This window comes from Triticum dicoccoides, chromosome 2B, assembly GCF_002162155.2.
Source record: "Triticum dicoccoides isolate Atlit2015 ecotype Zavitan chromosome 2B, WEW_v2.0, whole genome shotgun sequence".
Taxonomy (NCBI): Eukaryota; Viridiplantae; Streptophyta; class Magnoliopsida; order Poales; family Poaceae; genus Triticum; species Triticum dicoccoides.
The window spans coordinates 2169915-2185900 of NC_041383.1; the positions used below are offsets into that span (position 1 = coordinate 2169915).

Here is a 15986-nt window from a genome sequence, read left to right on the forward strand (position 1 = left end):
GGGCGACTCGGGCGGCTCTCCAAACCCTAGCCACCGGGGTCACCACCACCTCCCTCCCTTCCCTCCGCCGCCGCCGGAGGACGCCGCCGGAGCTAAGCCCGGGGGCCAACGGCGGTGGCGGAGGCTCTCCTCCCTGGATCGTGTCGGAGGGGGTGGGGCGGGACCTCCACGCGCGTGACGGCGCGACGGCAATCTTATCCATGGTGGCACGACGGCGTGCTCTGGGCGGAGGCCTTGGGCGACGGCGTGAAGAGGGCGCCGTGGAGGTCCGGGCTTGCCAGATCAGGATCCTGGGGCGGCGGCCCTGGACGGCGGCGGCGGGTGAAGCTCGGGCTTCCCGCGGCGGCATGGTGTGGTGCAGTCCATATCCGAGGCAGATCTGCGTCGGCGATCTCGTGATTTTGCCACGGATTGGTTCCAATCAGAGACGGTGATGAGCGTGCGGGATCCTTCTCGGCGGCTCTTGCAGTTTGGCGAGGTGGGGTGGGAGTCCTCCTCCCAGGTTCCAGTGGTGGTGCATTCAGGCAGTGGCCGGTGTGCCAGGGCTCCTATGGTGGCACTGCTGCTGCGGTTGGTCGCCGGATCTAGGCGGCTAGATCTGGGGCTTTGAAGGCGGTCGAGACAGTGCACAGGTTGTCGGGTGAATTTCTTGGGACGGATCCGAGTGAAAACTTGGTCTTTTGTCGTTGGCCGGAGCCGGTGATGAAAATGCCCTTATCATGTTTCCTTCATGAAGGCATCATCGAGGTATAAGTCCCAAACCCACCCAATACCTCCGGGGAAAACCCTAGATCAGTTGATCGGATGACGGCGGCATTCATGTGTCGTTACCCCTTGGGGGCGGCATTCTTGCAGATGCACTTGGGCTCGAGGGACCAGCGGATGGCTTCTTCGTTGGAGCGGTGTTTCTTTCTACATATCCATGGCGACGGCTCTTGGCGGCATCGAGCAGCGAAGGCTTGGCGTCAGATGTGTGGTGATGGACACAGCAGGAGGTCGACGTTGTCTGGCATCGTGGTGGCGTCGGCGACAGCTAGACCGGGCAAGGTTGATGTAGCAGTACAACTCTGAAGATGGATTGGTGGCAAGTGGCTGCGGCGGCCTCATACCCGGCAGGCGTCCTGGTTGAGGAGCACGCCGGACTGGTGGGTGCCCAAATCCGGCAGGCGTCCTGGTTGGGACCTCGGGTCTTAGATGTTAGGTCTGCGATGTCTTTTTGGTATTAGGCCCAAGCTATCAGCGCCCCTTCATCAATTGGATAGGTGTAGCAACAGTTGTTGCTTAGACGATGGCTTTAGTCTTACTGTTGTATGACTTTGTAAGGTCTTGTGAGAATAATTAATAAAGTGGCCGCATGCATCGCCCAGATGCAGAAGCTGGGGTCCTCCTCCTTTTCTAAAAAAAATTAAAAAAAACGCTTAAGCAGCCAGCCTTCATTTGTCTTGGTGGTAAATCCATGTACGTACACCTACTCCACGCGATATAATACCATCACGTAATCAATGGCATCATCACTATCTAACATATGGTTTCACTCTCACCAAAAGGTGGCATGATATCTAAAATAGTACTTCCTCCGTAGCAAAATAAGTGGCTCAACTTTATATTAACTTTAAAGAGTACATATAATATAAATAAAATAACAAAGCTAAATTAAGACAACCCTATCTGTTGCATTCACCTCTACATATTGGTTGGTCCATATAGATTTATAGCCAACTGCAGCATGGTCTCCAGCGATCTTTGAGAGAACATGGTCTGCAGTGATCTTTGAAAGAGAATACGGCGACCGAAGTATTAATATTGTAGTATATGATTAGCTATTGACGAAATAGCAATGAGATAGATTTAGCAGAACCATAATCTAAAGAGGCATGCACAGAATAAATTTAAGCATCATGATTTGAACTCTAGCGTGTCAAGTCATGCACCCACAATTTCGCCATTGCACCCAGAGCAATCTTCTTCAGCCATAGTATGTCACCATCCATGACTAGTCTTCCATTGTCCTTTTTTCTTCAGGACTAGAAAAAAAAATGTGGGCATTGTAATCTGGTTTCTGGGCAAGGTGGTTTTGCAAAGTCGTACTTGTGCATATTTACTAGCCGAGCATTTAAAAAACAATTCATGTTGTTTGAATATATTTGTGCTGCTCTCAGACCTGCACTGATCCCTTCACGTGCTTTCACTATATAAAGCATGGGATCAGTACATTCATAGCCATAGACCCAGTGAAAAATCGTAGCCGTGCAAATGGCAACCAACAAGTCTATACCTCCTCTGGTACAGGACGACGTGCACAAGCCCCGGCCTTACCCGGCAAGCCAATGGGGCGATTTCTTCCTCAACTACAAGCCATGTACGCCACAACAGGTAAGAGTTCCATCCCACATATGTATTTCTTCAAGGCACTCCGCAATAAGCTATGTCCTTTTCATCTCATCAATCAATGTGTCTCTGCAGTATCAGTCCATGGAGGGCACGGCTGAAATTAAAAACGAAGAGGTGAGGCAAATCATAATAGACACTGCTAGATGCTCTGACCTACCTCAGAAGCTGGAGCTTATCCACACGTTGCAGCGTATTGGGATTGACTATCACTATGGAAAAGAGATTGATGAACTGTTGTGTGATATATACGATGGGAATATTGAACTTTTGGACCTTCGTACAGCTTCCCTGCAGTTTTACTTGCTCAGGGAACATGGTTACCGTGTATCTTCTGGTACGTACACTTTTACGGGTAAATGTTGTTGTACCTAAAATTATACTTCCAGATATGATTTACGTTATTACAAATTTTAACTCGTGCAATGGATTTTTTTTTTTGCAAAAATCAATTGTTTATTTAGTTGCCTGAATATATCTGGATGTAAATATATTTGCAGATGTGTTTTCCAAGTTTATAGACAAGAATGGAAATATTGAAAGCACTGACGCTACATCCTTGTTGGGCCTCTACAATGCTGCGTATCTCAGAACCCATGGAGAAAAAATACTTGACGTTGCCATTATTTCCACAAAGAAGATCCTAAAATCTATTGTTAACCATTTGGACCCGACAATTGCAGAAGAAGTTAGACACAGCCTGGAAACTCCACTTTTCAGGGGGACTCACAGAGTTGAAACGAAGCGCTACATCTCGGCCTATGAGAAAAATTCTACAAGAAATGAGACCATAATTGAGTTTGCAAAGCTAGACTACAACCTAGTGCAAGGTCTGTACTGTGATGAGCTGAAAGATCTTACCGTGTAAGGATCTCCAGTACTTATAATTAACACTTAGATATTATGAATTAACTATTATTAGTTTGGAGGCATAATAACATGTTCTTTTACAGATGGTGGAACGGATTTGACATCGAAACTCATATAACTTGGGCGCGCAATCGAATGGTTGAGATTCACTTTTGGATGATGGGAGTTCTCTTTGAGCCTCATTATTCATACCCAAGAATCGTGCTAACAAAACTGTTTACACTTGTCTCAGTTTTTGACGATTTCTATGACAATTATAGCACCACAGAAGAAAGCAACATGTTCACTAAAGCAATAAACAGGTTGACTTTTGCCCCGATACTTACTGATTTTAATCACATGATATGTAAGCATATATGTATTGTAATTGGCTTGAAAACAATAGGTGGGATGAGCATGCAGTTGAGCAAGCCCCAGCATACATGAGGTCTTTCTACAAGGGTACAATTGCTTCCATAAATCAGATTGAAGAGGAACTGAAACTTCAGAAAAACAAACATGCTGAATTGGTGAAAAAACTGGTAATTACATATCATATCTCTGGTGTAGTTAATTAAAGTGTTATGCTAGACAAAATTAGTAAATACCTTCCACAATTACAATCTAGCTATCAACAAAAAATCTCATCAGAAGAAGTATGTTTCCAGCAAGCACAAAACGGTTAGTCATGTTGGTGGTTATTGATGGGGAAATAATACGTCACCTCCACTTAGGGTGCATACCTTGTGCACCACTTAACTCAAACCACTTCGCAAAAGAAAAAGAAAAAGAAAAAGCTATCCCTTTCCTCCTCATTCCCACATTCCTCTTCCTCAATTGTACAACACCCTGGCTCTTTATTTAGCAATGACATGCGGCCCCCATAAACCCACTGGACAATTATTTTCTGGTTCCTAACCTCTCACCACTCTCACTTTCCATAGTCCCAACGTGTCCCTTAACCAGTGGTGCTTGGGGCCAGCTAGATCCAAACAACTGTAGCAACACGTACATGGAGCAGAAGCACCACCTAGCCTTGTCAGAGATGTTGCCAACCACCGCGGATTGATGTCTCTTTTGGAGCCGCATAGAGGGATTCATGTTTCATTGCAATTCTTGAATGTTGTATTTGTCCATTTTTTTGCATTAATCTATCCATAAGTTACACTTTTTTGCATGTACCCATAAGTTACACTTTTTTGCATTAATCTATCCATGTGAACCATGTCACCTCATAAAGTCATGTATATGTGTTGGACGCTTGCAACAAATATATGTAGGTCATCTTTCACATTTTTGTTAAAATATGGTGCATGTTAAGTTAAATTTAGGATTCAACATACTCCCTCCATTTCAGTTTACAAGGCGTGCGCGTACCCCTAGGTTGCCAATTTTATCACCGTAATATAACTATATTACACAAAAATTATACCGTTTGAAAATAGAACATCTGAAGTTTTTTGTAATATATGACTTCTATTAGGTTGGTCAAAATGACGACCTAGGGATAGGCCGGCGCACGCCTTGTAAACTGAGAGAGAGGGAGTAAGAAAAAATGTTTGAGTTGTGGTATCAACTAACGTGGTAAAGACCATAAAAGTATATTAAAGATAGATTTCCCAGTTGTAGTGTATGTAAATAACTGAAATACATGCTGAGATTAGATTTTGTATGTATTTTTGTAGTTTATTGATGCGGCAAACTGCTACCATGCTGAGGTGAAATGGCGTGACCAGAAGTACGTTCCAGCAAACCTCGAAGAGCACCTAAAAATCTCTGCGCCTAGCACTATATGTATGCAAATACCAAACATTGCATTCATATTAATGGGAGATGTCACATCAAGTGAGACTATACAATGGGCTTGGGCATACCCACCAATCATCAAAGCCGTTTGCATCATTGCCCGTGTTATGAATGACATTGTGTCCCATGAGGTAAATAATGTCTCATGCAAATGTGATCAATAGTTTTGCACTATAAATAAAATATATATCTTATAAAAAATTGCCTTGTCCCACTAAAGCGGGAACAAGCTTCGCAGCATATGGTATCCACCGTGCAGACCTGCATGAATGAAAACGGGTGCACGGTAGAGGAGGCAAATGAAAAGCTGAAGGAAGTAGTCGAGCAAGCATGGATGGACATCTGTGAGGGCTGCATACAGCCGACGGTTCATCCGTTGGTGGTCTTGTCAAGAGTGGCCAATCTCGCACGGGTGACAGATTTCCTATACAAGCACGATGATGGATACACCCTCGGCTATTCGGTCAAAGGGACATTGGACTCAGTATATGTGCATCCAATGGATGTTTGAAAAATTCAAACATATATATGATAGCAGATTATCATGGTCTTTATCTATAAACAATAAACGATACTCTATGTATTATCCTATGTATTGTTTGTATCATAGCAATAATGCACTTACCAAATGTATGCATTGGTCGATGATTGAATTCAATGCATGTAAGAACCAAAACAATTATATAGCGTTTTCAAATAAATGTTGTGTTGTGAGTTAAGGTTTGTGAGAAGGACAATTATACTATAATAAGTGCAAGGAAAAAATGGTGAAGCTTGAAACAAGGATAAATTTGGAATGTATGTGTGATTGTTCGAGGCGTTTTTGTGCACTGTTGCATAAATAATAATTTCTTTTTATTGATGAGTTTTCACGCAGGTTATACATATAAAGAGAAGTTTTGATGTAAAGGAAAAATACCATTGCATGGCACATGCGCGCACATATTGTACTTGCACATGCATGCATGAAATCATGGTGCAGACTATATAGAGGTAAGTTTGATAATATAGCACCTACACATATGTGCCCAGCTGCCTACGCACATACATGCATGCATGAAGGCGGCAATATGTACAAGGGAAGTATATACCTCGGTTATACGTGACCGCCGCGACGACGGACCCCGCAAGTAAAAGTAGAAAAGAAATATATAACAAAAAGCCATCATTTTATTGATTGATCATGCAAAAATTCACTGGGACTAATCAATCTTGTTCTGGACGAGCTAACACAGTTTATATTTAACTAAGATAAAATAACTATTTGAACTAAGTGCAGCTTTTGCAGAGAAGATCATATATCTAGTCCGCTCCCTCACTCAGGAGCTTTGTAGGCTAGGACCGTAGCAATCTCCGGAAGTGTTCCCCCGGCGGCCAGGAAGGCAGCCACCTCTGCACAGTGTCTTGCGTACGACTCGGCCACCTTCGAAGAAGTCTGGATGGCATCCTCGTGAGCTTAAAGATGGTGGGAGCTAGAAGTCATCATGTCAGCTAGGACGCCTATGGAGGCAAGGTCGGCAAGGCGCCCCTCTAGGCGCGGCCATTCCTTCTCGAGGCGGCGAAGTCCTTGAGTGATCCCCGCATGAGCTGCATCGAGTTTCTCGAGCAGAGACGACACTTGCACCGGCGCGGGTGCCGATGTGTGGGAGGTGGCAAGGCCACCCAATCCGCCCAGATGAGCCACCACTGCCTCAAGGTGGCGAATCAGAATCTCAAGGTCTGGCGGGACCTCGTTTGCATACGGGATCCTCCAAATACTTATCACAGACTCTATTCTAGTTATGGTTAGCTCCTCATTGATCGGCTGCTCCCTTAGCGCCTATATCTTTGTGTCCTATCAAGATATACATTGCTGTTGTTCCAGGCGGGAGGACAAGGCTTGGCGTCGAGATGTTGTTAGCTAGAGGGACTATGAGCTTCTCAAGCAGAGTACTTTCTCCTGCAAGGATGTTCTGGTGTCTCTCAAGTATTGCCTGGAGCTCCTTTGCCTCAGGGGAGTAGAAGCCTTCTAATTTAGTTGAATTGTTTGTGACATCTGAAAAAAGAAAGAGAGTCAAGAAAGCATATAAAAAAGATGGAAAGAATATGCAAGAGGGCTGGGATTGTTTACACTAACCAAAAGCAGACGATCTTGGCCTATTCATAGTCACCCCATCATTTTTGTCATTGGTAGCACCTGGTGACCCTTTTTTGTTTGCTTCAATGGCCCCGGTTGATGTTGCTAGGGAAGCAGGTTGTGTCACCAGGAAGGTGGATTTGGCAACGAGACCGTTCCCTGCCGCAGTTGAAGAATTCGCCGCTGGATCACTCACTGATGGTGATCTGTGTTTCACCGCCAAACTATACCCAACTGGAGGTGCTAATTTGGTGACCAGATCGTCTTGGTCCAAGCCTTCCATCACCTCCCTTAGGAGTCGCTCCACGCCGCGACTCATAGGCACGTGCGGCAACACATCTTCAAGCTTGTCCTACATGCACACATGATATACGCGGGATTAAAGGAAGAAATACATTCATGCAAGTTTTATTTGTTACTGTTATTATTACTATTTTCTTTACCTCCAGGTTCCCTAGTGGCAGAGCATCGGCGTCAACGGAGAGGACCGTCCTGTCAGAATTTTTGGAGTTGCGGCTAGGTTGATGTCGCGAAGACCGTGGTGCACTCCGCAACGGAGGCGTCAAGCGCGTATACTCCACACCGCTAGAGCTACCTTTCAACCTGCTTGGCGGTGGGGGAGGAGTCGAGTCACCTTTGCTTTTCTTAGTACCACTCGTCGAACCTTCAGCATCTCGACTCCACCCAGACCTCTTTCCCATGGTATCCTGATGACATGGGGGAAGACAACAAATACAAAATTAGCGGGAGACCAAGTAACACATGTTTTGCTTGCATGTATTCAAGACGTGCATAGGCAAAGCAATGCATTGGCTTGTGAAGAGGTAACGAAGCTGTACCTTTTGTTTTTCTTCCGATAGGACGTGTCACGGACAATGGGCAAATTTGTGTGCTTTGAGATGCTGCCCAGGGTCTCATCTTAAAGTAGCTCACATGACATTTACATGGCAAGGTCCGTGTGAGAGCCCTGGTCGGATGCGTCAAGAAATTGCATCGACCGGGAGCTTTGGTCTACGTAGAGGATGCAGCTTCCTTGTATAAAAATTGGAAGCTGAACTTTCCTTGTAAGAAGATGTCCGAGGGCGACTCGTTATTCATCGGCAAAAAGAGTATTATACGTGAGATTTGTTTTATTATGAAAGTAGCAGCCCAAAAGTAATCGATGCAGGCCAGGAGACGCCGAAAGCCATAATTTGTGAAGCAGATCGCTGACCCAAAGAAGAAAACATCCATAAGAGCATGCAGAAACTCCAAAGACCATGAACATCAGGCCGTGCTGCCATCGAAGATTGCCACGCTAAACCCCAACGAACTACGATACTAACCGTTGACGAAACCTACGATTAGGGAGGATCAGATCAACACACACACACGGATAACAAGAAATTTGGAAGAAGATAGGGAAGAACGGGTGGAGAGCTCGGAAAAGGGGCGGGTGGGATTGAAAGTTCTATCCCATCACCAATGCATCGTGGAGGAGAGCTCAGAGAAGGGGCGGCTCAGATTCAAAGTTCTATCTCATCACCATTGCATCACCGTGCCAACAGTAGCAAATTAGATAACCCACATACTCCACACACATGGACCACACAAGCACATGTACAACTATCTCCTATTTTTTTAAGATCTGAATCGCCCCATCGCCTCCACCCCCCGCAGGCAACCTGGGCGGCGGCGCGCACCTCCCACCCCTCCCCTCCTCCCCGCCCTTATCGTCACTGCCGGCCCGAGCCTCTGGGGCAAAGCCCCTCGTGGTGGCCGGCGGCGGGGCCCCTTTTCTCTGCTGCTTGGCAACGGCTTATCCAGGCGTCAGCGTCAGACGGGTGCAGGGCTCGGTGGAGGCTCACGGCGTCGGCGGCGGGTGACTGGCCATGTGGTGTGGCCCTGGGGCTGGGTGGTCGGAGATCGAGATCCGACATCTAGTTCCTACGAGTCAGGAGACATATTTGCAGATGAAAATCGAGCCGACGGCGGGCGATAGCGGTGTTCTGCGCAGTTACCTTGATGAAGGCTTCGTCGTGTAACTACTGTTGACTCACTCGTGCTGCTCTGGGGAAAACCTAGGATCTGGTCTTCCAGATCGGACGATGGCGGTACTGCGGTGCCGTTTCTCTCTTGGGAGCATCATTTGTGGAGCAGCGCCGGAAGATAGAGGAAGGATGTGGAGCAGCTTCGTCTGGCACGGAGCTTCCATGGAGATGCCAAGTCATGCTTGGCCGACAGGTGCTACGCTGTGTCATGCCTGTTCGACAGGTGCTACGCACGACAGATCTTCTAGAGTCTTCGCGTCTGGATGCACGAGCGGAGGGTAGTGGGGCCGTTGGGCGTCGTGGTGGCGTCGTCGGATGGCCAGACTGGCAAGGATGATGCGGATCTCTCTCTTGAAGATGGATCAGTGGTTCGACGATGATGGTGGCATCTAAAATGTGTGCATGTGGTATACACTTTAGGTCTGCTGCACCGGCTGCTGGTTTCGATACGTTCTGCGGATGGGATCGGTGACGACACCGGTTTTAGATAAGAGGAGTGAGAGCACTCCACATTATTGAGTTTGTAGATGTGAGTGATGGCTTCGGATGGCTTGATATATGTTCTTGTCAGAATTTTATTGAATAATTAGTAAAGATAGCCGTGTGCATTGATTAATGCAGAGGCGGGGTTTTAACCTCCTTCTCCAGAAAAAGGAGTGGTACAACTCTCGCACGATTTTGATTCCGATATCGAAAACACTGTCATTGTGGTCATGCAGCATGGCACTCGCACCTACCACTCCAAAAGTGGCATCATTATTGACCTTCGGCTAGCCATGCCATGGTTTATCCTTCCATATGTCGATGGGTTCGCATTGTTACACGGCTCCTGATGGCCTTCCTGAACCGAACTCAGCATAAAGGCAGGTTTCTTACCTTTGCACATCAAGGTGAGCGATGCACTCCCATCCCATCCATGTACAGCAAGACATTACATAGCTATGTCTGTAACAAGTCGACCAACATAGCAATTGGGCTTCTCGTGCACAATAATATAATTCCCGAGATGCAGTAGTAAGAGGAGATTTTGGATACGTAGCTTCCCGTGGTCACACAGGACGTATTTGGTTCTGTGCATTAGGTCGGGCCAGGCCCGCGCGGGAAGAATTTGGCCTATTTAGTTGCCTGGGTCGCATCCAATTCGTGGCCCGCACGAATCTCTAAGCAGGCCAGAGCCTGGCTCTGGAGGAACGGTCAAATCGGCCAATTTTTGCGAGGCAGGCTCGCTCGAGCCACGCGTGGCAAGCACGTGCACGCCTAAGAACGCGCGGGAGTTTACACGATGGCTCATAAGTCCCCATGCCCCCTCCGTCACCTCCCTTGCCAGTTCATACACACTCCCTCTCTCTCACTTCACCGCCCGTAAGGTTTCTCCGTTGGCCACGACGCCATCTCGCCAGGCCCCACCCACTCCGGTCATCGCCGGCAGCAATCCCATCCAAGAGAGGTCGGTTGCCGGCCTCTCCGCAGCCGGACTAGATCTGGCGGCGGCACTGTGTGCTCCCTTCCCTTTCCGCACCATGCCGCTGCACCGGGCCTATGCAGTGCCGGCGCTGGTCGATCCGGCTCCTCCATCGGAGCTAACCTGGCGGGGATCCAATACCCACCGGCGCCGTCCTTTACAGGCCACTCTTATGGGGGGTATTTTTAACCCCATAAGAGGTTTTTCTCATCTGTGTCCGATGCAAGGAGAGGGGAGCTCTAGGATGCCGTGTCATCTTCGAGCCGGCGTAGGACGAGGTGCGCAGCCACGACCCTTGGAATGGCCGGGTCCTCTCCATCAGTGGCGGCAGCACCCCTCTACCCACCAGGGTTTTCACCACGGCCGGCGTACGCTACACCGGCAACCCCCACTATAAGCTCTCAAATCTCCCTCTGCTTCGTACTTAGGGTTCTTAGGGTAGTTCTAAGTGTGTTAGATTAGATTGTGGCCCGTACATTAGACCCGATTCGATCCGATTCGGCTGGATTCGGCTAGATTCGTCCGGATTCGATCAAAATCCACTGCTTTGGGATGAACCAGAGTGCATGCTTACTTTTTATTCATCCCACATGGCTAGGTTGTTCATAATGCAGTGTTAGTTTGCATCATTTCAGTGCCACATTCTTACTTTGTACTGCCAAATTGTTAGTTTGTAATAGTGCCACATTGTTACTTCTTAGTGCTATTACTAGTGTATATGCTATTGTTCTTGATGTTGTTGTTAGTTCTTACTGCTGTTAGTAGTGTATATGGTATTCTTCTTGCTACTGTTGTTGCCTTGCTCTTGTTGCTAGGGTAAATGAGTGCATGTTGCATGCAACTAGGACATACCTGAATGCCAAAAATAGTAGGTACAAATAGGACATGTAAGTGGTGGATTGATCTGATCAGTGTTCGAACTAATAACTTTAAGCAGTGATAACTGTAAGCACTGATCAGAGTACCACTGATCATGTATCACTACTTAGTAGTGATCTTTTTAAGCTGTGTTTAGTGAGCATAGATGATATCCTACTTGTTAGCTTTGATCATGTGTCATAAGTGTTGCTAACTGATGTCCATCTTGCTGACAAGATAATGAAGGCGGAGTGGGACATAGTCGGCGGTGGTGTGTTGGTCGCCACTGGCAAAGATGGGGCTGAGGACCTCATCCCCACCAACCAGTGGCTGAAGAGGGTGGTGCTCCCTGGCAGGGTGGAGTTCATGAGGGTGCTGCTGGGCGTTGGCAGGAGGCCGAGGACCGGCCACGAGGAGGGTGCATGTGAACCTATCAGGTTCTACGTGCAGATCGCTGACTAGGAGGACATCACCATGCTCATCATCCTGCGTAAATTCAGGCTGGTGATGATGCAATGGCTGGTCACCGGCCCTCCTCGCGTCTGCAACATCTTCGCCAACAAGTGTTGCGAGTTTTGGGTGCAGGACCAGATGTTCAAGGGGCAAATGGTGCTGGGGCGCGGCTAGGAGTACTTCTGCGACCGACACAAGATCGTCCCAGTCTTCAAGCTCTTCGGCCTGGGGCTGAATGTCTAGATCTACAACGCCAACAACTCCAACATCCGTATGGTCCGGTGCACGAAGCACAGCTATATCGGCGACATCACTCAGACCCAGTAGTTCTTCTGTCAAGTCTGATCCGTAGTAGTTAGGTGTGAAGTGTTAAGTTTGAACGACTATTTTGCTGTGAACATGTGCATATTTTGCCCAGGGAGCAGCACCCTTGGGTCGAGCAGGCGCATGGGATGCCTTGGTCTTTAAACTTATGCCTAGTATTATCCTACTTATGACTAGCTTAGCTGCATGTTTTCATGTTTTGTGCTCGGTTCTTCTGTTGCTGCTCTTGTGTTGATCATCCCCTGTGTGTTGTGTGCCGTAAAATGGGTGATAACTCCATCACATTTAAAAGGGGTGAGCAGATCAAGTAATTGCACACAACCAAACGGCTGTGCTTTGCATCTGCTCTCACCCGAAGCACAAACACAGGCAACCAAAGAATTTGCAGTCAGCTGGGCCTTGATGAAATGCAGGCAACCAATCAACATGCAGATGTTGGTTTTTAGCCTCCATATGCTCAGCCAGGCCCAACTGAGACAAGTATGCAAAGTGGCAAAAAAGGGTGCAGATAACCAAACACGCTCACACTGACACCCACAAGAACATGAATGAGAAGCAGAGAAGCACACCAACAATGAAGCCCCTGAATTTTTTCCATGTGTACGGCAAGTTATTTCCCGACAGTGAGCAGTAGAACACGTTGGTGATGCCGAACGCTACTACTTTGTTCTGCCTCCATTTAGAGCTGAAAAACAGACTTCCAGTTCAGCGTAACTAGTAAGCAAAAGTGCTCCAAACAAAGGCATGTAGTTATCTTACAGAGTTGCACTTCACCGGGGCCTTGTTTACTGAACATTCTGCAGTGTTGTAGGCACACAAATTAATTGTGGGAGTCGTCGGGTCGGTGTGTGGCAGTCCTTTGGTGCCGTTCTATCTTCCTCTCGGTGCCCCGGACTGTTCAGCAGCATCTAAACCTTTTCCATTGCAGTCATACCTGCAAAATTCCACCAGCCATACATGATGTCCATCTACTCATAGCAGATAGGAATCCATAATCTCCTTCTTACCTTTGCAGTGCCGGTTTTACAGTAATAACCGGAAGTAATCATTGAGCTCGGAATAAAGACAGAAGAAAGTAGTGCTCGATAAATGGAGGCCTTCTAGATTTCATAAGATGCATTGCCTATAGCTTGTGAACAATAATTGGGGTGAACGCTGACTGTGTCTATTTAATATTGGAGATTAGAAAGCTTGAGCACTGAAAACTGATATGGCTCAAAAATGAAAAATAAGTAATGTTCACATTAAATGGTTTTGAGGTGTTCCTGGTACAAATGATATCCATGTAGTAGTCCTACTGTCAGAGTAATAATATATGAGGTTATTGATCCTACAGTACTTCATGATGGTAGCAATGCACCCGGATCAAGCATGTCACAGGGGAAAAAGAAAAGAACCGGCGGTTGGTGACAATGGGAAGACCAACAGGAAGTGCCACCATGGAGGCATGGAGATAGTCAGATAGCTCGCTGCTTGGTTAAATCTTCAAGCGTACAGAAGGTTTCAAAGTTGAATTCTACCACATGTAGTTATTTTCACAAAGTTACAACTGGATAAAGAACGCTAAACGGCTTTATCACAATGTATTTAAGTTGTCTGGAGCTACTAAACGGTAATTAGTGACCTATGAACCTAGCTTGGGCCCGTAATTAAATAATTATATTCCATTTTAACACTTAAGCAGCCGGCCTTCATTTTACGTGGTGGTCAATCCATGAACGTACATCTACTCCACATGATATTATACCATCACGTAATCAATGAGATCATCATTACTAAACGTATGGTTCACTCTAACCAAAAATTGCCATCGAATAAAATATAAGTATAAAATAAAAAATAACACAGACAAATTTAGACAGCCTTATCTTTTGGGTTCGCCTCTACACATTGGTTGGTCCACATAAACAAGAGTAAGCTCTACTAGCTTCTTGCTAGCTGCAACTATGACTCTTTTGTCTTCTCAAATTGCTATAACTTTTAATTAATCCAACACCTGGCATGTTAGGTTAGAGCAACTCTAGTTGATTTTGCATATCTTCATCCATCTATAATAATTGCCAATATGGAGGCTAGAGGGACAAAACCTATACCAACAGAACATCGTAAGCTCATTTGCCTCCATAATTTTTGGAGGACGCTCCTCCAAAAGATGGGGTGTAGACTCCGTACTTGAAGAATATGGGGGCCTATTTTGCAGCACGCCCAATCCAATCAACGCGTGGGAGTGTAGTTTTAGCCACATCTTTCTCCAATATCCTCTTCAATTTCTCCTCAGTCCTCTGTGAGGTTTCTGTTGTGTTCGTGTTTTCCCCAGTTTATGGTATAAAGCCCCACACACCATTTCCCACCGGTAAGAAGCTACCACATTAATGGCATGTCGATCACGGCCCCACCATTTTCATCTCACCCTTCACGTTTCCCAACATGCACCACCCTCTGCCCATGCTAGAAATGCCCATTAGTGACATAGGTAAGGGCACACCAGCCAATCCCTTTCCCCCTCTCACCAGATCCGGTTCCAACACTCCTTTCCATCCGTCGCATCCCTTGTTCCTCCCTTTCCTGCAATGTTGTTGAGTTACAATGCCTTGTACTAGCTCAACCTCCTTGTAGGGGGAGAACAAGCTCCCGCAGGTGGCGCAGGGCGATAAGGCATCCTTGCCATGCGCATGTGGACTCTGTATCATTGCTGGCCACTCATACGAATGTGACACCAAGGACGATGATGTATCTCCGGAAGGTGGCCCCGTCCTTGACGGCATCCCTGTCCCCATTGATGAGACAAACGAGCTGCACCAATAATCATTGCGGCTCTCTCTGTCCACGATGAGGATGCCTGCTGCGGTAATTATATACAATAAGAAAAATGAAATGATGACAATGGTGCATGTGAGAGCAGACATACTCCCGCTATTCAAATATATAGGGCCTAATACGTTTTTCAAGGTTATCTTTGACCACTGGTTAGAGCAAAAATATAAAATGCATGTTACACAAAGCATACCGTCAAATTTATATGTGAAAGTAGGTTCTAATGATATAAACTTTATAGCATACATCTCGTATATTGATAATTTTATCAATATCAAAGGCAATCTAAAAAAGAACATATTTTTCGCTATATATTTGGATGGAGGGAGTATGTGTTCTTTTTTTTTTAAAACACGTGAGTATGTATTCTGATGGGTGACAGCCGTGCGAGTCAATAATAGCCCAGGCTCCAAGTAAATAAGAAACAACTTGTTATTATTATGCCGCTAGTGACTCATCATTTTAGTAAATGATTTTCCTTTGCACACAGCATAACTAAAGCGCACGCTCTTCGGCATGCCGTGGTGAGGTTAGTGAGTACTCGCACGTGTTGTTGAATGGTCTCATATGTTCTAAGGAGTTGTTAGAGATAATCCCTTATGTCTTGGTCAGATGTCTCAATTCCCTTACAATCTTCTTGTGGGACTAGATTTTACACCTGAAGTGCCACCGTAAATAGGCCTTTGAAAATGTCGAGTAATTTATTTTTCTAAGTATATTCTTTTTTTGCGGGTGAAGTGGTCTATATATATTCTACATCTGTCCAAGCAACAAGCAGCCAACATATTGGTTATCTTATCACTGCACTTCCAAGCTGTTGGCCATGGAGATGGACGGCTGATTAACCTTGTATTTCATAGGCATATCCACGGTACTAGCCCTTTTG

General features: G+C 46.2%; 1 protein-coding gene across 1 annotated transcript; it reads left to right on the plus strand.

Moving 5' to 3' along the window:
- Nucleotides 1-2253: 2253 nt before the first annotated feature.
- Nucleotides 2254-5586, plus strand: LOC119366677 ((E)-beta-caryophyllene synthase-like). Its single transcript, XM_037632440.1, has 7 exons — nucleotides 2254-2373; nucleotides 2464-2725; nucleotides 2889-3252; nucleotides 3342-3560; nucleotides 3644-3779; nucleotides 4923-5174; nucleotides 5264-5586. The coding sequence occupies exons 1-7, from the start codon at nucleotides 2254-2256 to the stop codon at nucleotides 5552-5554; spliced, it is 1644 nt and encodes a 547-aa protein (XP_037488337.1). The 3' UTR covers nucleotides 5555-5586.
- Nucleotides 5587-15986: the final 10400 nt, after the last annotated feature.